Source organism: Cinclus cinclus, chromosome 3 (genome assembly GCF_963662255.1).
Source record: "Cinclus cinclus chromosome 3, bCinCin1.1, whole genome shotgun sequence".
Taxonomy (NCBI): domain Eukaryota; kingdom Metazoa; phylum Chordata; class Aves; order Passeriformes; family Cinclidae; genus Cinclus; species Cinclus cinclus.
Genome location: NC_085048.1, coordinates 84,654,646 through 84,677,102, shown reverse-complemented (window position 1 = coordinate 84,677,102; position 22,457 = coordinate 84,654,646). Strand labels below are relative to the sequence as shown.

Genomic DNA, 22,457 nt, shown 5'->3' with positions numbered 1-22,457 from the left:
GCTAGTATGTCAACTCCAGCTGTGTTCAGAATGCTTAAACACATGAACCTAATAAAACTCAGTTCTGAAAAGACATCTTAACTGTGAGGGGTTGGGTGCTCTTTTTGGATGAGGAACTCACCCAGACTTCAAGTCTGTAATCCGTAAACAATTAGTAGCATCTAGTCCTACTTTTCCATTTCTGACCACGCTGGAAATGAAGGGTGAAAGTGCTGGAGAAATTCTGTTCAAGGCCACTTCAGGTGACATTTTATTATATTCCTCCTTCCTTTCGTCTTGAGCTGCAAAAGGAGAAAACAAAATTTAAAAAACCATACTTATTTGATGGAGATTCACACATGCTCTGCAAATACCAACAGAAAAAAAAGGTAAGCATGCAAAAGATCAGGAGTGTAGAGTAACTGAAGTATGCACAGGTTTATAGAGAAAAAATAAACGCAGGTAGGTTTTTTCTTCCCACCTCTGCAAAATTCAGTGGAGCCTGTTTATTCAGCATCAACTGAATATTAATTCAGTATCTGGCTTTAGCCAGAAATATGTCCTAGGCACCTTTAATTAAGGCCCTAAACTACTGAGAAAGAGACGTAAAATTGAGAGCCACTCTGACACTTCAAAGCCTAGCCCTTCTTGTGGGCATTCCCAGTGAGTCTGTAATTGACAAGTCACACTTGTTCAGTTTCCCCTGAAACCAGTGGAACTTACATTAATTGCAATGGGCCCAGGGGCTTGATACCTCTCTATTCTCACCTACAATTTCTAAGAGCACTAGTGTGCCTATAATCAGTATTACTTTTATACTACTTCATTAGGTAGCAATTTACAGGACTTTATGATGCCTTTTAAAAGCTAGCACTGCTTCTCTTTCAGTGGTATAACCATACTCTTTGAAAAGCATCTTAATCTTCCTTCACATAACAGATCAGGAAGCTGATGTACAAATATCTTAAGCACAGCTTGTTCAGAAGTGCTGGCAATTGCATGACTTTAACCAAAATCAGTTAGGCCATTAATTTAGCACACTTTAGGAACCTGTTGCTTTGTAGGTGAAATGCAGAAACTGAGCACACACACACATTTAAAGTCACTGTACAAAAAGACTAGAGTATGTGGACAACAACAGACTGTGGTAGAAGTGGGAGAAAAGAAGGGTAACCAACCTAGTAAAATGTTAATGTATTTGATCACATTCTAAGGCACAGAGCTTGATATGAAAATTAACTGAACGTAGTTAATTTTGGAAAATAAGGCTGTAAATTACTGAAGATAACATGAACTTGCCACTGATAAGTGGGACAGAAGAGCTCATACATAGCCCCTCATCATTAGAAAATGTTTTTAAAATAACCATTTAATTGAAAAACACCAATACACACTGCATTCACTTTCTTAAAAATGCTGCATATGGACTGCTGTATTAGTAAGTGTTCTATAACAAGAGTGTGAACAACTCATGGCAATAATTGCAATTTTCTGTTGTTTCTCACACTCAGTTTACAAGCATTAATTAGTAACTAATGGATATTCTACAAAATCTACTAAATCTCTGTAACTGGGAGCAACATTAAATTTCACATTCTGTTCTCATGAAAGCCATTCACACTGCAGTAGCAGGAAGCAACGCTCAAGAGTGTTTGTCCTAGATATTCAGAATGTATCTTAATAAAGCAAAGGCCAGGCACTTTAAGGCAAACAGAAAGACTAATAAAGTAAAACTTCCTAAAAACAGTAATTATCTTTAATACACTGGCTCCTACATTTTACAGCAGTGAAGAAGCTGAAGACTAAGTATCCACGATCTGACACCTAATGTGTTCTCATACATCATTTGTCTAATTGACAATTGAACAACTTAAGTTTGTTTAGCAAACACCTACAGCAATTTAAGATACTACTTCCAGTTTGCTACTTTTCTACTAAAAATTTCTGCCTGCTCACCTTTATTCTCCCCCAGAGGGACTGAGAGAACACAAGCCCATACTTGACAAATTTCAATGCAGTCCAATGGCTTAGATTGAACCACTAATAAAAACTAGTTTAAGCCAAAATACTTTCTGCAAGAGTGGTTACAACAGGACACATACTTCAGTCTGCCAGCCCTGCTGAAGGGAAGAATAATTTCAAGCAAGGGGCAGCTGGACTGATGAAGTTAAGAACTCCTTAAACCATGAGAACATGCTGAAAAACAAGCTATCCTTCTAGCAGTCCTGAAGTTATACACGAAGATTGCAGATTTGGTTCTGATAATGACACATTTTAAGGGGACTGTGTTATGAGGGTGAAATTGCAAGACGTGATACAGCTGGTGATCACAGCTGAACAGATGCACCTTCCAAAATGAACTTTAAAATGAGATTCCTTATCGTTTTGTTAATAAAATTCGCAGATATTGTCAAAACAAGATTTAAATGACTGTTAAGCATTTTTTCTGTATTTTATTACATAATTTTTAAAAAGCACAATATCTTCTATTTAACAAGCCAGATACACAATACTTAAAGGGTTGCTATCAAGTAAATTCACTGATTTATTTTGTAAATAAAGGGTTTGACAAACTAGAACACAATTTGTACCAGTTTCCTAAGTTTCATTTGTCATATACATTGTTTTTCCTCGGCTTAAGTTTCCCACACTAGTGGAAATTGAACACAAACTCAGGTGAATTAAGAAAAACAAAATTCACTGGACTGTTTCCCTCCCAAAACAAAACCTTTGAAAGAAGCAAACAAACTAATAGTTGAATTCTCTTAGATTCAGCTGGCTATCACTGTGACTTCGGGCTAATGTTACACAGGCTTCACAGTAACCATGAAGTCCCGGGCACTACTTTGGGCACCAGAGAGAGTCGGGATGCAAGATACTCTGTCTTTCCACCACCGGCCACACCATAATGGGGATTACGATTAGATTTAAAAAGGAAATGGTGACTATAGTGATGAAGACCTGGAAATGTGACAGGACTTCTCCTGTCTAACCCTCTTTGGCATGGCTGCCGGCAAGCTGGTTGTGTGGTTTTCACTTTGGGGACCGGTGGCAGGAGCTTGTGTCTGGGTGTGGGAAAGGAGGGGACCCACGACCGCCGCCTCCTGCAGCCGTGCTCGAACACATCCATGGAATGCGATCAGCAGTGTGGATCTGCGGAGCCCCAGGTAAACGCCGAAGTTACCTAAACCCTGGCACAGAAGAACGCTCAGAATCCCTGAATGGGTAAGGCTGGAAAGGACCACAGCTGGGCCAACCTCCCTGCTCAAGGAGGGCCATCCTAAAGCACATGGCACAAAACTGCGTCCACGCAGTTCCTGAGTTATCCCTAGTGATGGAGACTCCGCACCCTCTGTGGACAATCTGCTCCAGTACTCGGTCACACACAAAGCACGAAGCTCTTCCCCACGTCCAGGGGGAACTTTCCGTCCATTCACTCCCGTTCTGGGTTGACCCCGGCCAAGCCCCCTTGCCTCCCCAGCTGGTGCCGCCACCCGCGGCGCTGCGCCCGCCCCGCCCCAGCGGCGGTGCTAACACCGGCCTCCGCCAGCTCCGGGCCAGAGCCTCCCGGCGCCGGGTCCCCTTCCGCCCGCCGCTGTCCCGGGAAGAGCCGTGGCGTTGCTCGCTCCCTCCCGCTCTCCCTGCCCGGCTCGTTCGCCCCTTCCCGCCCGTCCCGGCCCCGCCATTACCTACGGCGGCCGGAACTCGCCGCTTGGCAACGGCGTGCACGCCCCCGCGCCCGCCGTGCGCGCCCCCGCCCCGCCGCGCGCCGTGCGCGCCTCCGCTCCCCCTGCGCCGCTGCAGCCGCCGCTCCCACCCGGGTCGGAGGGGTCTTCACCGGCCCAATATTGGCGTCCGCCGCAAGTGCCTGCGCGGGCCGTGCCGCCGCGCTGGGCGTGGAGCGGCGGTTCGGTCGCGGCCGGAGCGGCGCGGGCCAGAGGGGAAGGGGGCGGTCGTGGCAGCAGGCGTTCGGCAGGGACGGCCCTGCCGGGCGAAGGTCCCCGCGGGCAGCCCGTCGCCCGTGGCAACCCGAGAAGCCGCGGCGGGGCCCGGGGCGGGTCAGGGTCAGGGTCCAAGGGCCGCCCCGGCGCCATGGCCGCGGAGGTTGTGGTGGTGGGATCCTGTATGACCGACCTGGTCAGGTTAGTATTGAATGGGGGTTTTCTGCCCGCTCTGGGCGGAGCGACCCTGAGGTCATGGGAGCGCAGGGCGTCACGGTGCCGGGGGAACAGCGCAGGCACGCCGGGCTCTCCGGGACAGGCCAGGCCAGGCCAGGCCGGGCGGGGATGCGCCCCGGGCCGAGGCAAGCGGGTGTCGTGTCTCTCCGCAGGCCGGGATGGCAGAAGCGGGGTCGGCGCCAGACACGGCGGGCGGAGCGCTCGGCCCCGGGCAGAGGGAACCGCGGCTGCGGCAGAGCATAGGACTGAGCACAGACACAGATTGCCCAGACGGGTCGTGGAGTCTCCATCGCTGGAGACGTTCAGGACGCAATCCTGTGCCATGTGCCCTGGGATGGCCCTGCTTGAGCAGGGAGGTTGGAGCAGGTGACCCGCTGTGGTCGCTTCCAACCTTGTCCATTCTGGGATTCTGAGATTCTGAAGGGGGGTGGCTGCGCCCGGGTGATGTCAGCTGCAAATAGTACTTGGGAAGAAGAGTGTGGGAACGGGGAGAGGTTTGAACGTGTCGCTTTGATCATGACTGTGACTCTGGAGAGAGGAGAGGCTTGGGTTTGTGTTTTCAGCTGTGCTGGGTGGGTCGGTGTCGGCCTTGGCCAGAGAAGCAGCGTTTTGTAGGCGCCCACACGGAAAACCTGGAGTTTTGATACTTGTATCAGGAAAAGATTCTGAAACGACTTTATGGAAGTAAATAAAGCTGGTCAACCGTAACACCTTTTCAGTTCAAAGCACACTTGTCTCCACTGAAAAAGCAAGAAAAGTTCATATTGTAAAGAAACCAAATTTAGCTCTGTGAATCAGTAGGTTGCAAGTTGATTACTTGCATACAACATTTTGTGTGACACTTTGAAATGACATTGAGGGAAAGGGGGGGAGAGGGAGGGTCTCCCAAGGTATTCATATCCAAACATATCAAGAAGTGCATGTAGGAAGCCCTATAAAAATTTAGCAGCTCTGCACCCAAAAGCTGTCTTTTAATTATTTAAAAAGTTCTTAAAATTATTATTGAAATTTCTCTTTATTCATTTTCTGAGCATTTTGCTTTTCAAATTAAATACCTCAGTCTCATTTTCTCTCTTTTTGTCTTTTTTATATGTAGGTAAGGTTTGGAAACTTCTTTGAAAAACAGAAGTACAGAAGTTTATGAAAGCTCTTGGTTCCAGTAGCCTGGGCTTTGTAGTCAATACTAAATAACAGGAGAATTCAAGCAAAATTGCAAGAATTCACAATGCAAATACTAACCTGAACTAGCTGGCCTTGTCAGTTCCAGGACACTTGAAAATCAGTCTTTGATTTGCACTATTTTAAACACATCTCCATACTCTATATGCAGACTTGGTTAAAATAGGATTTAAAGTGTGTGTATCTGGACTGCATCAGGTTGTCTTGCTAAGAATTCTGCAATAAAAAAACCAAAAGTCCTTTATTGACAGATAATTATACCAAAGCCTGTGGGTCAAGAAAGTGCAAAATACATGATTAGAGGAACATGCTGAGGAGTGAGTACTGCTTAGGCATAGATTTGTGTTGCAGAAATGATGAAGCCCCTTAAATAATCAGAACCTGTGTCAGAAAGATTTAATGCTCTGCGTAATTTGCAGAACACACTGGCAGTTTTCCAGGGAAAATAGTTGTCTTGTAAGTCAGAGTAAGAACTGTGGAACTGGTCTTGAGGTAACATGTGAATGAGCTCTCAGATGCTTATGACATTGCACTGAAATGTAAAACTTGGTGCTCTAACCTCAAGACATTCCTGTCTGTCTAAAATGTGGGGGGAAAAGTAATAAAAAAAAACTGTCTGCCAGTTTAAGCGCTGCTTGCTTACAGCTGCAGCTTTGGGCTTTTCTTGCCACTTAAACAAACAAGAAAACTTCCTTTTTTTTTTTTTGACTACAGAGTTTACACCGTGGGCTGGAGTGGCTGATGCTGCTTCACTGAGATTAAGTGGCTGAAGAAAAGCCATTTCACTTTTCAGTCAGCTGAGAGGATTTTGAAAAGTGTACAAATGCTATCACATATCTGACCATTATTAGCCTCTTCTTTAAGGAGCAGTGAAGGGCTTTTTATAAGTGATAAGTTAATCTGCTTCAGTTGAAAAAGAAGGGATGACTTCTTTCTGTTGCTAGCACAGAACTTCAGGCACTTAATAAAATAAGAACAGTGTGTTTAAATTTAGCTGGCAAGGGTTTAATCTGACCAAAATTTCCATGTAGTACCTACGCGGATGTCGTCTAAATGTATCCTGGGTTAGGAAAATCTGGGTAAAATTACTGGAAAGTACTAAGCAATAGGCTTGATTGTGCCTAGGTGGAACAGGAAATTATAAACAAGCTTTATGAAATATAAAAACTGTCAGGTTAGGGTTAGGATTAGGTTCCAGGAGCCTAACTCGTGACTGTCTTTGTATATGGGATTTAGAGGGGGCCACATATTCTAGATTTAAAGCTAGGGTTCATTTCAGCTGGAATGAAGGAGCATTGAGGTTTTGTGAGTTTGTCATTTGTGCTGATGTTTCAGTTTATAAAAGGCGTGGACAAGAGTGATCATGTTAAATGCCTATCACCCATTTGGAGGAGCCTGCATAAATTTGTGAGAGTTACACAGAGGAAGCTGGACACATTTTTGTATACATTATGTTTAATAATGTATTCATATTCACCACTCAACACTAAAGCCTATCTTTCTTAGAAGATAATAAAATCGATTGACACTCTGCCAGAGCTAGACAATGCTGTGTTGTAACTTGAACTGGTAAAATACCCTGTTGGCCCTTTAGGACACAACCTTGGCCCTCTGTCTGGAGAGCTGTAATCCCAAGATCAGACTTGAAATGGTAGTGGCAGACATTAAATGTTAAGCATTCCCAGGTCTGTAGAGGCAAGGTACCAAAAAGCTTCAAGCCACTGTTGGACATACGGTAGCCAGATTCACCATGAAGAGAAATTAGCATATAATGTTTTTACTCAATACAGTAAATTAATGGTTTAAGGAAGTATAACCTCTGTTTGAAATGGAAATGTACAGTTTGAAATGTGCTGAATCTTACGTAATGACCAAGACAGAAAAGGACAGAGACCCTTGATTGAAGACACTCAGATATAATTCTGAGAAATAATCAAATTCAGAAGAAAGGGTAGTGTGTCTTAAAATTCTTCTAAAAGGGCCCCAGTGTTTTGTTTTTAAAACACTGTTCTCATTGGAAATTCTTTTCTCATTGTCTTGTAGTGCTGCAGTGGCAGAATGTGGGTTTGCTGAAGTGAACTTCATATGAGCAAAGCAGACTCACGTACATACATGCAGAAAACCACACTCTTCTGGCTTAATAGGGCTAGGAGCAAAACATATTTGTGGTCACGGTCGCAATCAAGACTTCATTGGCAATAGCAGGCAACAGTAGTAGAAAACAAAACCAGCATTTTTCTATATGATCTAGATAACAAACCAGATGGGTACCATCCACAGTATTATTTAAATAGATTCTCTTCTGACTCATATTTGCAGGCTGGTCGTGGCATTGGCATTTTAATTCATATTAAATCAGGACAAGACTAAACATATAAACCAATGAGAGTCAGAACACACTAAAACAATTAGAATAAATGGGAGAAACTTTGGCATGGCAATTGAAAACAGCAGAAGCATAGAACAAAACGTAAGATAGAAAAACAGTCTTGGGATAGTCACAACAACAGTCTTTCAGTTTAACTCAAGAGAATGACACCACAGTCCAAATAGCTGAAAACTGCATTTTTCAGAGTGTTCAGAATTTCAGGGCTTAGTTTTCTGTGGACCTCTTTTGATCACGTTTCTTCACTCCCTTTAGGGAGTAGAACTAAAAGTTCTGCTTTGGCCCCCCCGTTGTAACAACCACTGTTAATAATTATTGCAAGTACTAAACTGATTGTCTGTAAGTATTCAGCAAGACAGAAGGACAAGGGAGAGAAAGCACTGAGCTCCATACAGAGTAGGTTGCTGCTGATCTGCAGCTGGACAGCGGTGACAAATGCACATTGGTATGAACATCCCAAACACATCAAATCATCTTTGCTAATAGAGCACAACCTCTGCTTGGGCTAAATGGCAAAGGTATCTCCTTAGTGAGATTCTTTGTCTTTTAAGTCTCTACTGGTGATTATTGTCTGCTGAAGTGCTGAAGTAAATGGCTCATTGGCACATTGGAAATGTCCATGGTCCAAAACTATGTCTGCTTTCTTTTTCAGAAGTGCAGTATTTGGAATAATTGCAGACTTTCTTTGGTGGGAATGTGAAAAAGGAATTTTCTTATATTTCTTTTGAGTGATCAGAGGAAGTCTTGCATATGACTTCATTTTCTTATTTGCTTTGTTTCCAGATTGCATACACATTCTTGTTTCTACCATTTCTCATGCATGTCACCCACTTTTAATGGTTTTGCCCTGTTTAGATATTTTTTTCCTCTTCAGCTTCTCCTAGCAGTGAAGTATTCTAGAATCCTTCAAATCCATTTCATTTATGTTTTTGTTTTTATCTGTAATGCTTCCCCTGCAGCAGCCACTCCTCATTCTAGTCAATCTGCCATTGCCAGCAGCATGGGAAAGCGCAACTACGAAGGAATACAAGCTTAGTCCAGTTGAGGAAATTAATCTTTGGATCCAATGAAAGACATCAAGGCATGAGAGAATGTGTCATCTGTGAATTGTTTAATTTATGTAAAAGTGAAAAATCTGGGCTTCATTTCAGACCCAGTGCTGTCTGCCCCTTGTCTTCTTCTCTGACCTAGCGAAGTTTAGGTGCATTTTAAATGCAGAATGTATAGGCTCGGCATTTTGTTTTTCTGCTCTGATTTTAGACAACCTAAATGTTTGGACAGACTCCTGTTTGCCTTCTGTTGTGTGGCAAGAAGAAAGCTGTGTCTTGGGGGTCGAAAAAGAAACATGGGTTAAAAATCAAGTTGATTAAATCTTCAGTAACAGCATTCAGTAAGAAAATGGTCTTCTGTGCTTATACAGCTTTTGAGTATCTCTGCTGGCCCAAACACTGGTGATATGGGGCCTGATGCAAGCTCATTCATGTCAAAAGAAGCTTTTTACCTCTGCAAACTGAAATTAAATTATTGTCTTCCAGCAAAATCTGAGTGATAGTTTATTTCAGCGTGAGACACAGCTTAATATTCTAGCATGTTAAAGGTATTTGGTGTTATACCCCAGACTTGAAAAGCTTCCAACAAAGTTCCTCTAACAAAAAATTACAAAATACTGAAGAGGAAAAAAGGAGGGAAAATGTCTGCTTGGGTGCTTCTTAAATTAACACAAAATAAATAAAGCAAGGCCACCAGGGACTTTGTTTAACTCATTACAAGAGCTGCATTTGCAACTGAGGTTATGAACCCCAAGCAAGAGACAGTGCGCCATTGATCCCAGCTGGCACCTTCTAAAAGAAACTCTTGTTTATGCCACAGAGGATGCTGTGCGGCCTCTCTGAGAGGGACTGGTGGTACTAGAACACCTGCTTAGCCCTTGTTTTTGGCTCTCATCCATGAAAACGGGTTTTTTCCTCCCCTTCCTAAATGGAAATGTGGAAGTTTTAAAAGTCTTGGGAAATATGCATGTGAAAGTGGTCACACAATGTATTTTAAGTTAAGCACAATAAAAGTGTTGCTTGCTGCATTTCATTTAATTGAAATGTCACTGCCCTTTCAGTTGATGTCTTCATTTTGTGTCCTATGCTACTGTGTACTCTAATTAGGCATTTTAATTTCAGAGGCAATTCAATTTCTAATATTAAATTAATATATAACTAATATGCCTCTTGTTTTTTAGTTGAGTTTTAGTGGTATGTCTTTAGTAGTGCTTTTGAGCTAAAGAACACTGTGGTACTACAGTCAAGCCTGTACTACACAAATCGCAGTTACCAAGAACAGCACTATTTGCCCTACTGTGCATTGGAAAAATATGTTGCAATTTGAGGACAGGAAGAATGAAAGTTTGTTTTGCAAAAGGACAGGAATGAGTAAAGAGAATTGGAGTAATGTGTTAAAAGGGGTGAAAATAATAGGAATCACCAAAGATTTTACTGCAGAAGTTGCAATGAGTCTACCTAAGGAGTTGAAGTTGAGATAAAACGTAGGGAAACTACAGTCCTAACAGTGACAGGTCCCCAGTTGTCCAAAGGCCCCTTGCTTTTCTGCATCTCTTTCTGTCAGCTCTGCCTATCTGCTTGCTTTCTGCAATTTTCTCTCATGGCTGCATGGCAAAATTCAGGGAAAAACTCTCTTCTAGTCATGCTGTATTCTCTCAGAAGCAGTATTTTGGAAGATATGGCACTGAGTGGGTCCTCTCTTACCTCCTCCTTCCCATGAATTAGTTCCCAGCTGTCTGCTTCTGTTCCTACCAGCTGCAGTGTCTGGTCTGCTTAAGTTTGTAAATTACTTTGAGATCCTTCAAGGTAAAAGGTTTTTCTTAAGTGAGATCATTATCACCTTTTACATTTCTTCACTCCCTTTTCTCAATTCAAACTTCTTTTCTAATCTCTTGGGGTCCGGTTCCCAGCTCAGGGCAACACAGAGCTTACACACAAATTTCAGCTTCCAATCCTTGAGCTGTTTGACGCCTCTTAGAGTACTTCAGAGCTGAAGGTTAAATACATGTACTTTACAGAGCTGATGCCAAAATGCACTTGCCACACTGAGATCCTACTTCTGCATTTGCGTCTGACTTCATGTTATTTTGTGTGCTTCAAGAGACTGGAGTTCTCTTCCTCCCACTTCTGAAATACTTACTCATTCTAGGAAGCATTCCAGCTACAACGTTGCTCTGAGATCCTTCACTGGGTTCTCATAACTGTGCTTTGTTCATGTTCTTGTGGTTAAACTGTACGCCTGTCAGGGCAGGGATTTGACTCCTCTGTGGTATAGTGAACTTACAAAGGGGAACCCTGACAGGAGTTCAGAGGGCTCTCTGTTCAAAGGTTCATAGACAGTAGTACAGTGTTTGGGCAGGAGAACCTTATTTCTGCTCAGCTGCCAGTCTAGTTGTTGCCTCCATCTTCTATAGTTTAACTGGCTAGTAAGAGAGTTTTTCACTGCGTGGTATCTATGTGTTTATTCCCAATGTCATTCGCATTCCAGTGAAATTTCCCTCTTTCCTATGTAAGTGAGGTCATCTTAAACCTGTGTTTATGATGTTGCAGTCATTTCCATGGCAATAGACTATGATATCATCAGTGGAGGATTATGCCTTTCCTATGTGTGTTAGCAATTAAAAATTACGGTTTGTGAGATAAAACTAGTATTTACCAAGCTTTTAACTTTAGTCCATGTGAGGCTGGGAAACTATTGCTTAATCCTCTAGAGAGTTCACTTGGGTAATGGAGTAAATGAATCTAGAAACATTTTGATCCTAGCAGGTGATATGTTTTGGGGGTATATTTTCCTAATGAGAGAAGAAAATCAGCTATTTCATCTTGTGTTCTCTTGCCTGGCCAAGAACACTTGTCTGAAACCCAATGTCACTCCTTATAGCTTTATTATTCAGAGCTACTTAAATGTTTGACTTAAAGATTCACAATTTTCTGCTCTCACTAGAATGTAATTTTTTACCTTTGGAGGTCAGTAAGCTATTAGAAACTACCACAAAAGTAAAACAATGTGATCATCAGTGTTTTCATCTTTTTAGTGGCCCTATTTGCCAGCTATCAGTAGCTGAATCTCTTTGTTGAACCTTTCTGTGAGTGTACATGCTTTCTCATGGGCTGGAGACAGCAGAGGCCAGTTTCAACACCATAACAGCAAAAGGAAATTCATCCATTTAAAATGTAGAGCCCAGTGTTAGAACAGTTGCTAATGCTGCAAGATGAGAGTGGTGGACTCAAAATGTCATTATTTCATCCCTTCAAGTACTTAAGAATTTTTAAGCCAAGGAAATAGACTTTCCTCAAAAAGAGTGTGAAAAGAAAGGGAAAAGACATTAGATTAATATTTGTAGAGAAAGCACATCATCAGTCTGGGTACTGCAACATGAGATAAAATTGATAGTAATTTTTTGGTAATGTAGTTTAGTTTCAGCAATGCACTATATCTCTGCACATTTCAGCCTGTCTATTTTCCCACCTAACACAACTGAACTCCCATATAATATCTCTTTCAATGATCTGGATATGACAATTTGGAAGAAAGTGTCAAAATGGTGTGCCCTAAGTACATACATACAAACTTGCATGTGTCCAGTTACACTTAGGTTACAAAGGGTTCTTCATTAAATTCTTACCATATGAATGACTACAGCAGAAAGAAATTCCTTTTCCCATTGTCATTCACTGAAATGGAACCAGGCTCAAATAAAAGGATGGGCAAAATGATTGTATGTATTTTTTGGAGACTAAAATTACTAATGCTGTAATAGACCTGGCTCTTGTATGCTGATGATACAGTCAGGTGATTTTATAGCAACATTGTGAACATGCATCTTCCCCATCATTCTGCATTCCTTCTGAGGCTTTATCTGTCTGTGGGAAACCAGAGTTGCTATCTCTGTTGGAAGAAAGTGGGAAGTCAGGAAATAAAATTTTTGTGATCAGGGAAGAGAATGTTTGGATGAATGCTTATTTACCAATTGTCCAAAATTACCAATACAGTAAGAAGAAGTTTGTGTTAATTTGTGCTACCAAAATATGTCATTTTATCTCAGTAATGCTCTGTAACATATGGCCATTGCTTCACATTTTAATATCCCACTTTGCAGAGAGCACAGCTATTGCCTCTTGCTCTTTGTAGGGTTGTTAGCAGCTGATCAGTTCCGAGTAAAAGAGCATGCAAACCAGCGGTACACACTAGCAGTGTCAGTACTTCAGGGTATTCCTTGGGCTCCTGCTGTATCCCATGATACACACTGAATATTACGTTGTGTTATGAAAACATCTGTAATTTGTAGCCCAAATAAATACTTTTTCCATATAATTTCCACAGATTTTTAATGGTTTGGTTATTGTCCTACTATTATTGGAAACTGTTTTTGACCATTTAAAATAAAACGTCTCTTGCCTTTTCAGTCTGGAGGTGTCTGACATGCAAGATTCACAGCTGTCAAATGGGAGGTTGTCTAAAGGAGCTCCTTTGAAAATATTCGTCACAATAGGCAGGTGTTAGGTACTAGATTTTAACACCCAATGCTGAGAATATTGTATTTTCCTCCCCTTTGTGAGACACAGAATGGTATGATTAATATTCCATTCTGTCTTGTTAATTAATTACTTGCTGGCTGTGCTCTTAATGGAAATAACCATTTTCCTAGATGCATTTCTAGACATAAATATATTTGGGTGAATTTTAGTACTCCTGACAGTAAAGAGCTGCTGGCACAAATCAAAATCTGCAATAAAAATCATACAGAGTCGATGGTAACAATTTTGTGTAAAAACACTCTGGGCACGCATATATATTATGTTGCCTCTAGGAGCTGTCTGAGCTGTTCTTTCCAAAGGAGCTTACCAGTATGGTTTTGTTTGCTTGTTTTATATGGCTCCAGTTGTTAGCTCCCATATCAAGCTGCAGTAAGTTATTTGATGTCCAGGTTCCCTTGAGGATCCTTGTATCATATACTTGGAGCCTGAAGAAAATACAAAATTACTTTTGACTAGTATGTTGCCAAAGTAGGTGCAGCTTTGTAGAACGCGTTGATCTTTGTGACAAGTAATTATAAAATAAGAAGGTGGTAATGTTCCCAAATATATCAGTATGTTCTCTTTTGTATTTTATTCTTTCTTCTTTCCATTTCTGAATTTAGACCTTTTTTCCTGCTTTTTCTCCTGTGCGACATCAATAGCATATCACTGTTGAACCATGAAATTTTCCCTAATTTTCTTTCACCTCTTCTTGTTGTCCTTATACATCATGTTCTTACAGCGCACTTCTCTTCTTTATTGCTCTTTCCCTGTCTTTCATCTTTCAAAAATAACTTTATCATCCAAAGAATCATAACTCCTTTTCATTAATTTATTCCATCCATCACTTGCTATATTTCTGGTATTCTTTCAGATGCCTGTTTATACAAAATGCATAAACTTTGATAGTATAAACAGCAAAAAGAAAAAAAAAAAACATTGACCAGAGCTGAAAATAAAGGATAAGTAGATCAAGTTCAGTACTTATGTAGGAAGACTAGAATTTTTTATGTTCTCAGCAGCAATGCGATTGAATATTCATGCCTTCTTCTAATTGTCTGATCCTGTTAGTATTATTCATTGGGAATATCCTGTTAGTATTGTTCAATCATTTTAAATATTAATTTTAATTTTTCTTTTTCCCAGAAAGGTCCAAGTGAAAAATGACCTGTTTGGAAAAAGTAGTTGGTGGTTTTGCTGGAACTCATATTACTCCATATAGAGGCAGCAAAAATGTGCAGATGTTTCTCCATTTTTTTATTCCCTGTTGCTCATTAAATTCTGTGCTTAAATGGAGACACAGGAGTCATCTATTGGTAGGCATCGGAAGCCAGGGTTATACAGAATTCCTCTTTTCTTTCTGATATTTAGGGATCTACCTCTCCCAGGAGAGCTTAAATTGTGAAAAAGGTACAGGGACTTACCTAGAGGGAATTCCTACCTGCCACAGCAGAGTTAACCTTGGCCAGTGAAGCCCATGCACACTCCCCCCACACCCTGCACATTCTCATCTTTTCCCCACAAGCCTTAATGTTACTGTGATCCCAGATTTTAGTTGATGCCTTTATAATTAGATGGAACTTCAGAGAACACTTTTAAAAATCAGTGAATCAACAGTAAGATAGTTTCAAAATAAAAACTTGACCAAAAATTTGTCCTGAAGTGGCTGGGCAGTTAAACTTTATGATGGTTATAGGTCCCTTCCAACTATTCTATTCTATTCTATTCTATTCTATTCTATTCTATTCTATTCTATTCTATTCTATTCTATTCTATTCTATTCTAATATGATAAATATACATATATTTAAAGATATTTATTGCTTTTCATTATGTATGATACATTGAATAAATGTATGAAAACAATGTCTCATTTTGGTTATACTTTTCATTCATGACCCTTATGGTTTCAGCAGGAAGCACTGCACTTAAAACTTGATTAAAAATATCCTAATTGTTATAATTACTGTCCTGGCTATAAGCTTTTAGAACATCTTATTTAAGAAAATTGTAAGTACTTGGACTGCACTGTACTTTGTCTTGATGACTCTGTAGTACAAACACATCTATGATGTTGCTCCTAATATTATAGTTTATAAAACACAATATGCTTGTTTGCAAAATGCCAATACTTAATGGTGCATGGGGGATCTTTTTATTTTTTATCTGAAAAAGACTGACAGCAAGATTTTGTATGGTAGGTGCCCTGTTTTCTGTATGACAGTAAAAGAGAGGTACAGATTACTTTATTGATTTACCAGTATGTAGAAAATCATGGTGACAAGAACAAGTGCCCTGTGGCCTGTCCAACCAACCATATTATTTCCATTTTCTTCACTGTTGTCTGATAAATCCTGTTTTAAAGAGGTATAGAAAAGATTACTGTTCACATGTCTTGTTTATCTTAATCAGTCCTAGGGCATTTAAATATCACTCTTTGCACAGGTTGTTTCATTCTGTATTGTTCTTTTCTGCTTTAGTACTGGTATTTCATCATGATATAATGTTCTGTTCAGCACAGGAACTGTAGGCAGCCTGCTTCAGTTCTGGGTGAGCACAGCCTGTTTCAGAGACAGTCTATTCTAACATTACTGTCAGATTGCATTGAAAATAATTATGTAACTGCCATTCCAAAAATAATGTAATTGAGAGACATCAATGAAGAACAACGTGGGAGGCAAATAAAGCTAGAGAGTAGCATTTCTGAAAATTTCCACAATCTTTCTTAAATACAAAACAGATGTTTGGTAAGAATGATGGAATGTTTGCTGAGACTTAAGTATCTGAAGATAGATTTTTTTGAGTTTTTCAATCTCGTAAGAGCATCATCTTCAGAGTTAAATATTCCAAAAATTATGAACTCATCAATGTTGTTTCATGATTTTATGATTCTCATGTTCCATGAGAAAGCTTTTTGGTAATTAGTCAAAAAACCAGTTTCTTTGTGTTGAAGCTTTCATATTCATGAAAATAATTTAGGAATTAGATGTCTTGGTAGTACCATAATTTCACTGAAATGCAGTAGAGTGTACTACTATAAATGCTTCAGGGCATTAATCTGGATGCCTTTCTGTTTGTTTCATCTTTTAATGTCTAGGAGGGTAAAATCTGATTCTGTGCAGAGGGTCAACAAAATTGTTCATTGAAGTTCTTGAAGAGCTGTGGGCAGGTGTTCTCATCCTATGTGTTACAAGTTTTAGTCTTTTTCAATTAAAGCTGTGCTTGTACTTATAAGAAGATATAACTCTTGTGGCCTACCTACATGTAGTCACAACCATTCATTTAATTTTCTCCCTTGCTTGAGATTTTCTACAGTTGTTCAGCTGTTTACCCACTCAGTGATGAGATCTACAAACGAGTTTGTCTATTTATATATATCTATATATCTATTAATGTGCTTATATAAACAGCTTGTATATTTATATGTTTATATATATTTCTGCTTCATAAAATACATGTTTTCCCTGATGGCCGAACTCATTGAAAAGATTCCTGCTGCTTTGCACAAATTTATCATTCACTTGTTTGTGTTGTGGTGACAAATGTTTTTTGATATAAAATCAAACAGGTTTTAAAAAACCTCTCTGAATGGATGATGGTGTAAAGCTTTTGCATCTCACTGTGCTGCAGAGGGACTCCTTCGTAAGTGTCAATTATTGTGCCCGATACCAGCTTGAGTGGTGCTTCTACAGTGTCATCACTGGGCTAGAGAGAGAACCCAGACCATCAAACATCCAAACAATAGGCAAGTGTTTGAATTGTCTGAAAAGTTTTGGGGGTTTTTTTGAAAGAAAACCTAGTCATGTTCAGAAACATAGAAGGGAAAAAAATATATATATTTCCTATGATTTTTAGGTTTTTTTCAGTCATTAAAGGTCCGAAGGAAGTTTACAAACCTAGAACCAGATTTTCCCATGCTTAAACCAAAATAGAGTTTACTAAATTCCTGAGGTAATCTCTTTTGAAATCTTGGAAGTTTTCTACCTCCCAATAAGATATTTTAGTGGATGATTAAAAGGGGTGAAAGCATAAATGGGTCAAGAACATCAGATTTTGAAAAGAGTGTGGTCTTTTTGTCTCTGTGTTATGGATACTTTCCCACAACACATGTTCAAATCTTCAAAATGAAGCTAGACAAAATAGACCAAGGCTAAACCAAAATGTTAAGCCATATCCAGAAGAGGTCTGAGACTTTTTCACCGCAATGTTTTATTATATTAGATGCAAGAACTATTCTCTCCTTTGTATTTGTTCAGTTGTGAGAATCATGAAAGGCCAGTAAATTGTATGTACTAGACAGTGGCTAGTTACACCTACTCTAATCTCACTGGGATTTTCCCCATTCTAGGGAATTCCCAGGAGTGGAGAAAGCAAGTTTTGTTCAGTAATTCAAAGAGAAAAGAATCAAAGCTAAATTCTAGGGCTTTACATTATTAAGTCTGTTTTAAATTAAGTATTTCTACAGCTATTTTCCTACCCCAGAAAATCTTCACCTTTCTTCAGGAATTAAAAAAATCTGAATGTTTCTTTTGATAGTATTTAAATGGCAGTCATTTTAGCCATTTTTGGTGTTATTTAATCTAATGTAGGAATTCTCTTCCCCTCTGAGTTGCCTGAACAGAATATTGGTCGGGCTTTTTTAGAGAAAAATATTCCTGTGCTTTCCTATTTTCCTTTCTCATGTATGTCATTCTCTGAAAGGTAATGATACTCTCTGCTTCCCAATGTATCTAATGAGCTATACTGTACTACTTAAGCAAATCTTAGCAACAGAGCATTAAGTGTTTTCAATACAAAGTAGTATCAAGTGCAAGTTCCAGCTTCGGCTCAGGGCAGTCTGGCAGTACTGCTGCCAGCAGAGGCTCTCCTGCTCCTCCCTTCACAGGCCCACCTTGGCTGCTGGATAATGAGTTGGATTAAGTCACTGATCCAAATGAAAATTATCCTTTGAACAAAAATGTTTTGAATTAGGAAGCTCTGTAAGCAATAAAAGCAGTGATAGGGAAATAGTGGGGAAATGCTGCTGAGAAGAGGGCATGGCTTCACATCAGTTTATGCCAACACTAATAATACATCTTTTCTGGTTTTATGTGTTGAAAACAATGAACAAACTGTGGTTAGGTGTGAAAAATCAAAAGCAAACCATTATTAATTTCAGGATTAATTTATGCAAATTCCACTTAATATGCATCTCTCCCTTTCACCTTCATACTTTCTATCTCTGTGTGTGATCTAGTCACTGCTTAGAGGGGAACTTTTTGAGAAAACCCAGAATACCAGGAAAGGTGTGTTAATGACAGTACATTGTTCTTTCACCACTGATTCAGTGCTTCAGCACTGTAGCAAAGCGTTCTGTTCTGATTTTAATGTCAATCCTCCAAAGGGATGTCTGTCCTAAAATATAAATGGTAATCAGCTCTAGCCTCTAAGGGAACTCGCAGCACACACTGGAAGAGAGGGTTGAAGCTAGTGCAGTGGTAGAATTCTTGTGTGTGTGCCTTTATTCATCCCAAACCTCTGAAACACAGGTGTATGTAAGATTCTTCATTTGTCACAAACAAACGTGGGCAGCATTCCTGTGTGCTTCCATTTAAATATTGTTTTATAAAAACTCAGTGGAGATTATGGGCGATTATATTCCTTGCTTGTAATGTCCAAAGTAATTCAAGATGTTTCAGTCTGAACTTTCCTCTGTAAATACGATTCAGTCATATTGTGCACAATTTGCAAAACATACAGTAATTTTATTTTACTTAGAATGTATTGGGAGTTTTCAAGTTCAGTTTCTGATTGTTCGTAAGACATAAGAGCTCAGTATCCTTTGCACCATTTATCCTCTCAAAGGTGAGCAGAGTTTGTCATGTAAGGAGGAGTCTGTTGAATAGTAACTTATATTGGGTTATTCAGGTCAGTGTTTTCAAATTAAATCAAAAGTTGTAAACAGCTTTGCAAAACATTTTATGTAACAATTCTGAAAGCCTGTGTGACATATTTTCTAATTAACTTATTTAGCCTAGTTTTGGAGTAACATTAGCTGTTTCATCACTTTTAGACTATTTTGGGTATTCTTTGTGACACCATGAATAAGCCAAGAATTTATAGGGTTTCTTAATCATGCAGATTAGTCATCACTGCATGCTCATAACAGAAGCCTGAAATGCTCATTAAAATTGTCTGATGTGAATCAAAAGTTAGTATAGTTGCAAAATTAAATGATGAGAGAATACCATTGTATTAGCAAAAAACCCCTGTTTCAGTGAAAGTTAAAACTGCATGTATAGATCAGTTCTGTGAATTTGTTTTGTATAGAAAATAAGAATGGGCTTCTGGAGTGGAGAGCAAATTGATCTGGAATGATTTGTAATCATGCTTAAAATGATATGTGGTGAAGGGTTGGTTTCTAGAGAGCTACAGGAAGTTGCTGCGTGTTCCTGCTTGGTCTGTTTTAGCTTATTTTAAACATTGACTAAGTATAAATCACTCTTGCACTTGATCCTTTCCCCTTTGCCTTGTACCTTTCCATCAAAACAATAAAAAAGGTCATTTCCCTGTCTTCCACAAGCTGTTTGATTCCCACAGGCAGTTGTTAATGCCGATCTGCTTGAAACACTGAAATTCTCATCTCACCAAGCCTGTTTTTTCACCAGTGATATTGTGATGCTTCCACTGGAGTTGCATGTTGATGCCAACATAAAAGAGAGAAGAATCAAGTCATAGTCTGACCACTGTTAAAACAATAATACTTATGATTGAATGTACTTGAATATGAGCTCTGAGCAGTGCTATTAGGAGATATGTGCTGGAATCACAAAAATTGATAATCTTTGCTTAAAAATATATTGACTTTTTGTGGAAGCAAATTCTATTTAGAATAAGCTATAACATTTTGAAAAAAGCAGCCTAAGGAAGAGAAATGAATTGAGAATTGAGGCCATTTTCATACTGCAAAATTTAAATGAGAAGACAGTGTGAGCTGGTGGATTAAGCTGATCTCTCTTCTTGGTTTTGCCCCTGGCTCCTTGACTGACCCAAGGCATGGAAAGGCAAAATGCCTTGACTAAGTCCCATACCTGCAAAACAGGAATAATGATGTTGTTCTGCTTTTTAAGGTGTAGAGAGATGTATAGATGAAAGGAGCTGTTCAAGAGCTGCTATTTGTTCTTACTACCAAGGCTGGTTGAAACATCCTTCCTTGCTGAACGGCACCTAATTTTAGATGTGTACGTGCAATACCCTGGCAGTAGCTGAGGAGGAGCTTCCTCAGCTCAGTTTTATGGCCTTCATTCTCTGGTCCACAACTTGCTCTACTTTGGCTTCCAGTGGTGAAAATGGTGATAAATTTAAGATGTTACCATTAAGGAATAGTGTTTATGTATTACTATTTATCAATACTCTTTATTGTTGCACCTTTCTCCCTAAGAGTTTACAGTTACTCATTGTTGGGAACAATTTCCTGGATGCTGCTGTGGGCAAACTGTTTTAACTTACCTGCAATAGGAGTTTAGCAATCTTTCCATATATATATATATATATAAGGTAATAAGTATATTTTTTAAAAAAGCTCTTGTATTTTTATTGAAAATGGTTTAAACATTTCACAACAAAATGTTCCTGGCTCTCAGTCTCTGGAAATGAGTGCTGTGAGTTGTATGTGTGACTCTTCTGGGGTTTATCTGTGGCCACCCACACAAAAGAAACCTGGTGACTATGTATGCTCTCCTCACACTAAAATCTGGCTTGCTGTGTTAGTGAGTGTCTGTTAGTGAGGCTACATCCCTACCTTCATCTCTCTGAAAACTATAACTATTGATGAAGCACAGACCTCTAAGAACTCCTTTAAAGCAAAAATCTTAATTTTTGGGAGTTGGGACTTGTTTGACCTTTGCTAGTGTCATTTTTGGTTTTCTCAACTTTCTAATGATTCTAAACCTTTGAAGTGAAGAAATTGAAAATTAGAGGGAGAAAAAAAAATTTGTTTTTTTCTGAGAATTTTCAGTAAATTAGGCTGTGCTCTGTCATTAATTCTGTAAGATTCTGCAAACACCCATATGCCCCAGAAGGTGCAGCATAAGCTCAAACAGTAATATACACATATTCTTCATATCCTTTCAAAAAACAATCTGTAGTGATTGCCTAGTGCATAAGCATAGAATCATAGAACATTCAGGGAACTTTAAAGATCATCCAGTCACAACCTCTTCTGCCTTGAGCAGGGACACTTCTCTATCAGACCTAGACCTTATCCAACCTGGCCTTGAATACTTCCAGGACTGGGGCATCCACGACCTCCCTGGGCAACTTGTTGCAGTGTCTCACCACCCCCACAGTGAATAATTTCTCCTAATACCTAACCCTTTATTCTGAATTGGAAGGCTGGCAATTTTCAAAGAGTCACAGAATAGTTATAGTTGAAGTTAGAAGGGATCACAGTGGATCATCTTTTCCAAGCTCCCTGCTCAAGCAGGGTCATCCTAGAGCACATGGCATATTGCGTCCAAGCAGTTTTTAGTATCTCCAGTAAAGGAGACTTTCTGGGCTCAATCATCCACACAGATAAGAAGTTCTTCCTTTTGTTTAGGTGGGACTTTCTGGGCATCACTTTCTGCCCATTGCCCCCCATCCTATTGCTCAGTCTCACTGAGCAGAGCCTGGCTCCATCCTCTTGGCACTGTCCCTTCAGATACTGATAGACTTTGATGGGTTCCCTCTCTGCCATCTGTTCTCAAGGCTGACCAGGCCCAGCTCCCTCGGCCTTTCCTCTTTCGTGAGATGCTCCAGTCCCTTAATCATCTTTGTTACCCTCAGCTGGAGCCACTCCAGGGACTCCATGGCTCTCTTGTCCTGAGGAGCCCAGAACTCAGTTTTTGAATTTGGAAGATGGTGTGAGGTTTATTGGTAAAATGATGTTATAAATTGACGAACAGAGCTGAAGTTAATCTCTTCATCATTAAGGTGGATTCTCCTGCATTCTTTCAGACTCCCATTCTCCATGCTCCCTTTCTATCCTGCAGACTTCTGGAAACTGTCTGAGGAAACTGTTGTTGACTGAGCAAATCCTTAGTACATCATAGAATGCCTTCCCTTTCCGCATGTTGTGAACTTATTTTTAGCATAAGAGATTTTTAAATTACATTTTAGGGCTTGTACCTGGAATGCATGGCTTGGCAAT

General features: G+C 39.9%; 2 protein-coding genes across 2 annotated transcripts in view; one reads left to right on the top strand and one right to left on the bottom strand.

Annotated features, from left to right (window-relative positions):
- BABAM2 (BRISC and BRCA1 A complex member 2) overlaps window positions 1-264 on the bottom strand; it is a 155,745-nt gene extending 155,481 nt beyond the window's left edge. The window contains exon 1 of the mRNA XM_062489233.1: window positions 122-264. Within this exon, the coding sequence (XP_062345217.1) occupies window positions 122-249 (128 nt within the window). The 5' untranslated portion in view covers window positions 250-264. The remainder of the gene's footprint in view (window positions 1-121) is intronic.
- A 4,337-nt stretch (window positions 265-4,601) lies between these two features.
- RBKS (ribokinase) overlaps window positions 4,602-22,457 on the top strand; it is a 69,407-nt gene continuing 51,551 nt past the window's right edge. The window contains exons 1-3 of the mRNA XM_062489023.1: window positions 4,602-4,768; window positions 18,525-18,573; window positions 21,456-21,475. Of these exons, the coding sequence (XP_062345007.1) occupies window positions 4,602-4,768; window positions 18,525-18,573; window positions 21,456-21,475 (236 nt within the window). The remainder of the gene's footprint in view (window positions 4,769-18,524; window positions 18,574-21,455; window positions 21,476-22,457) is intronic.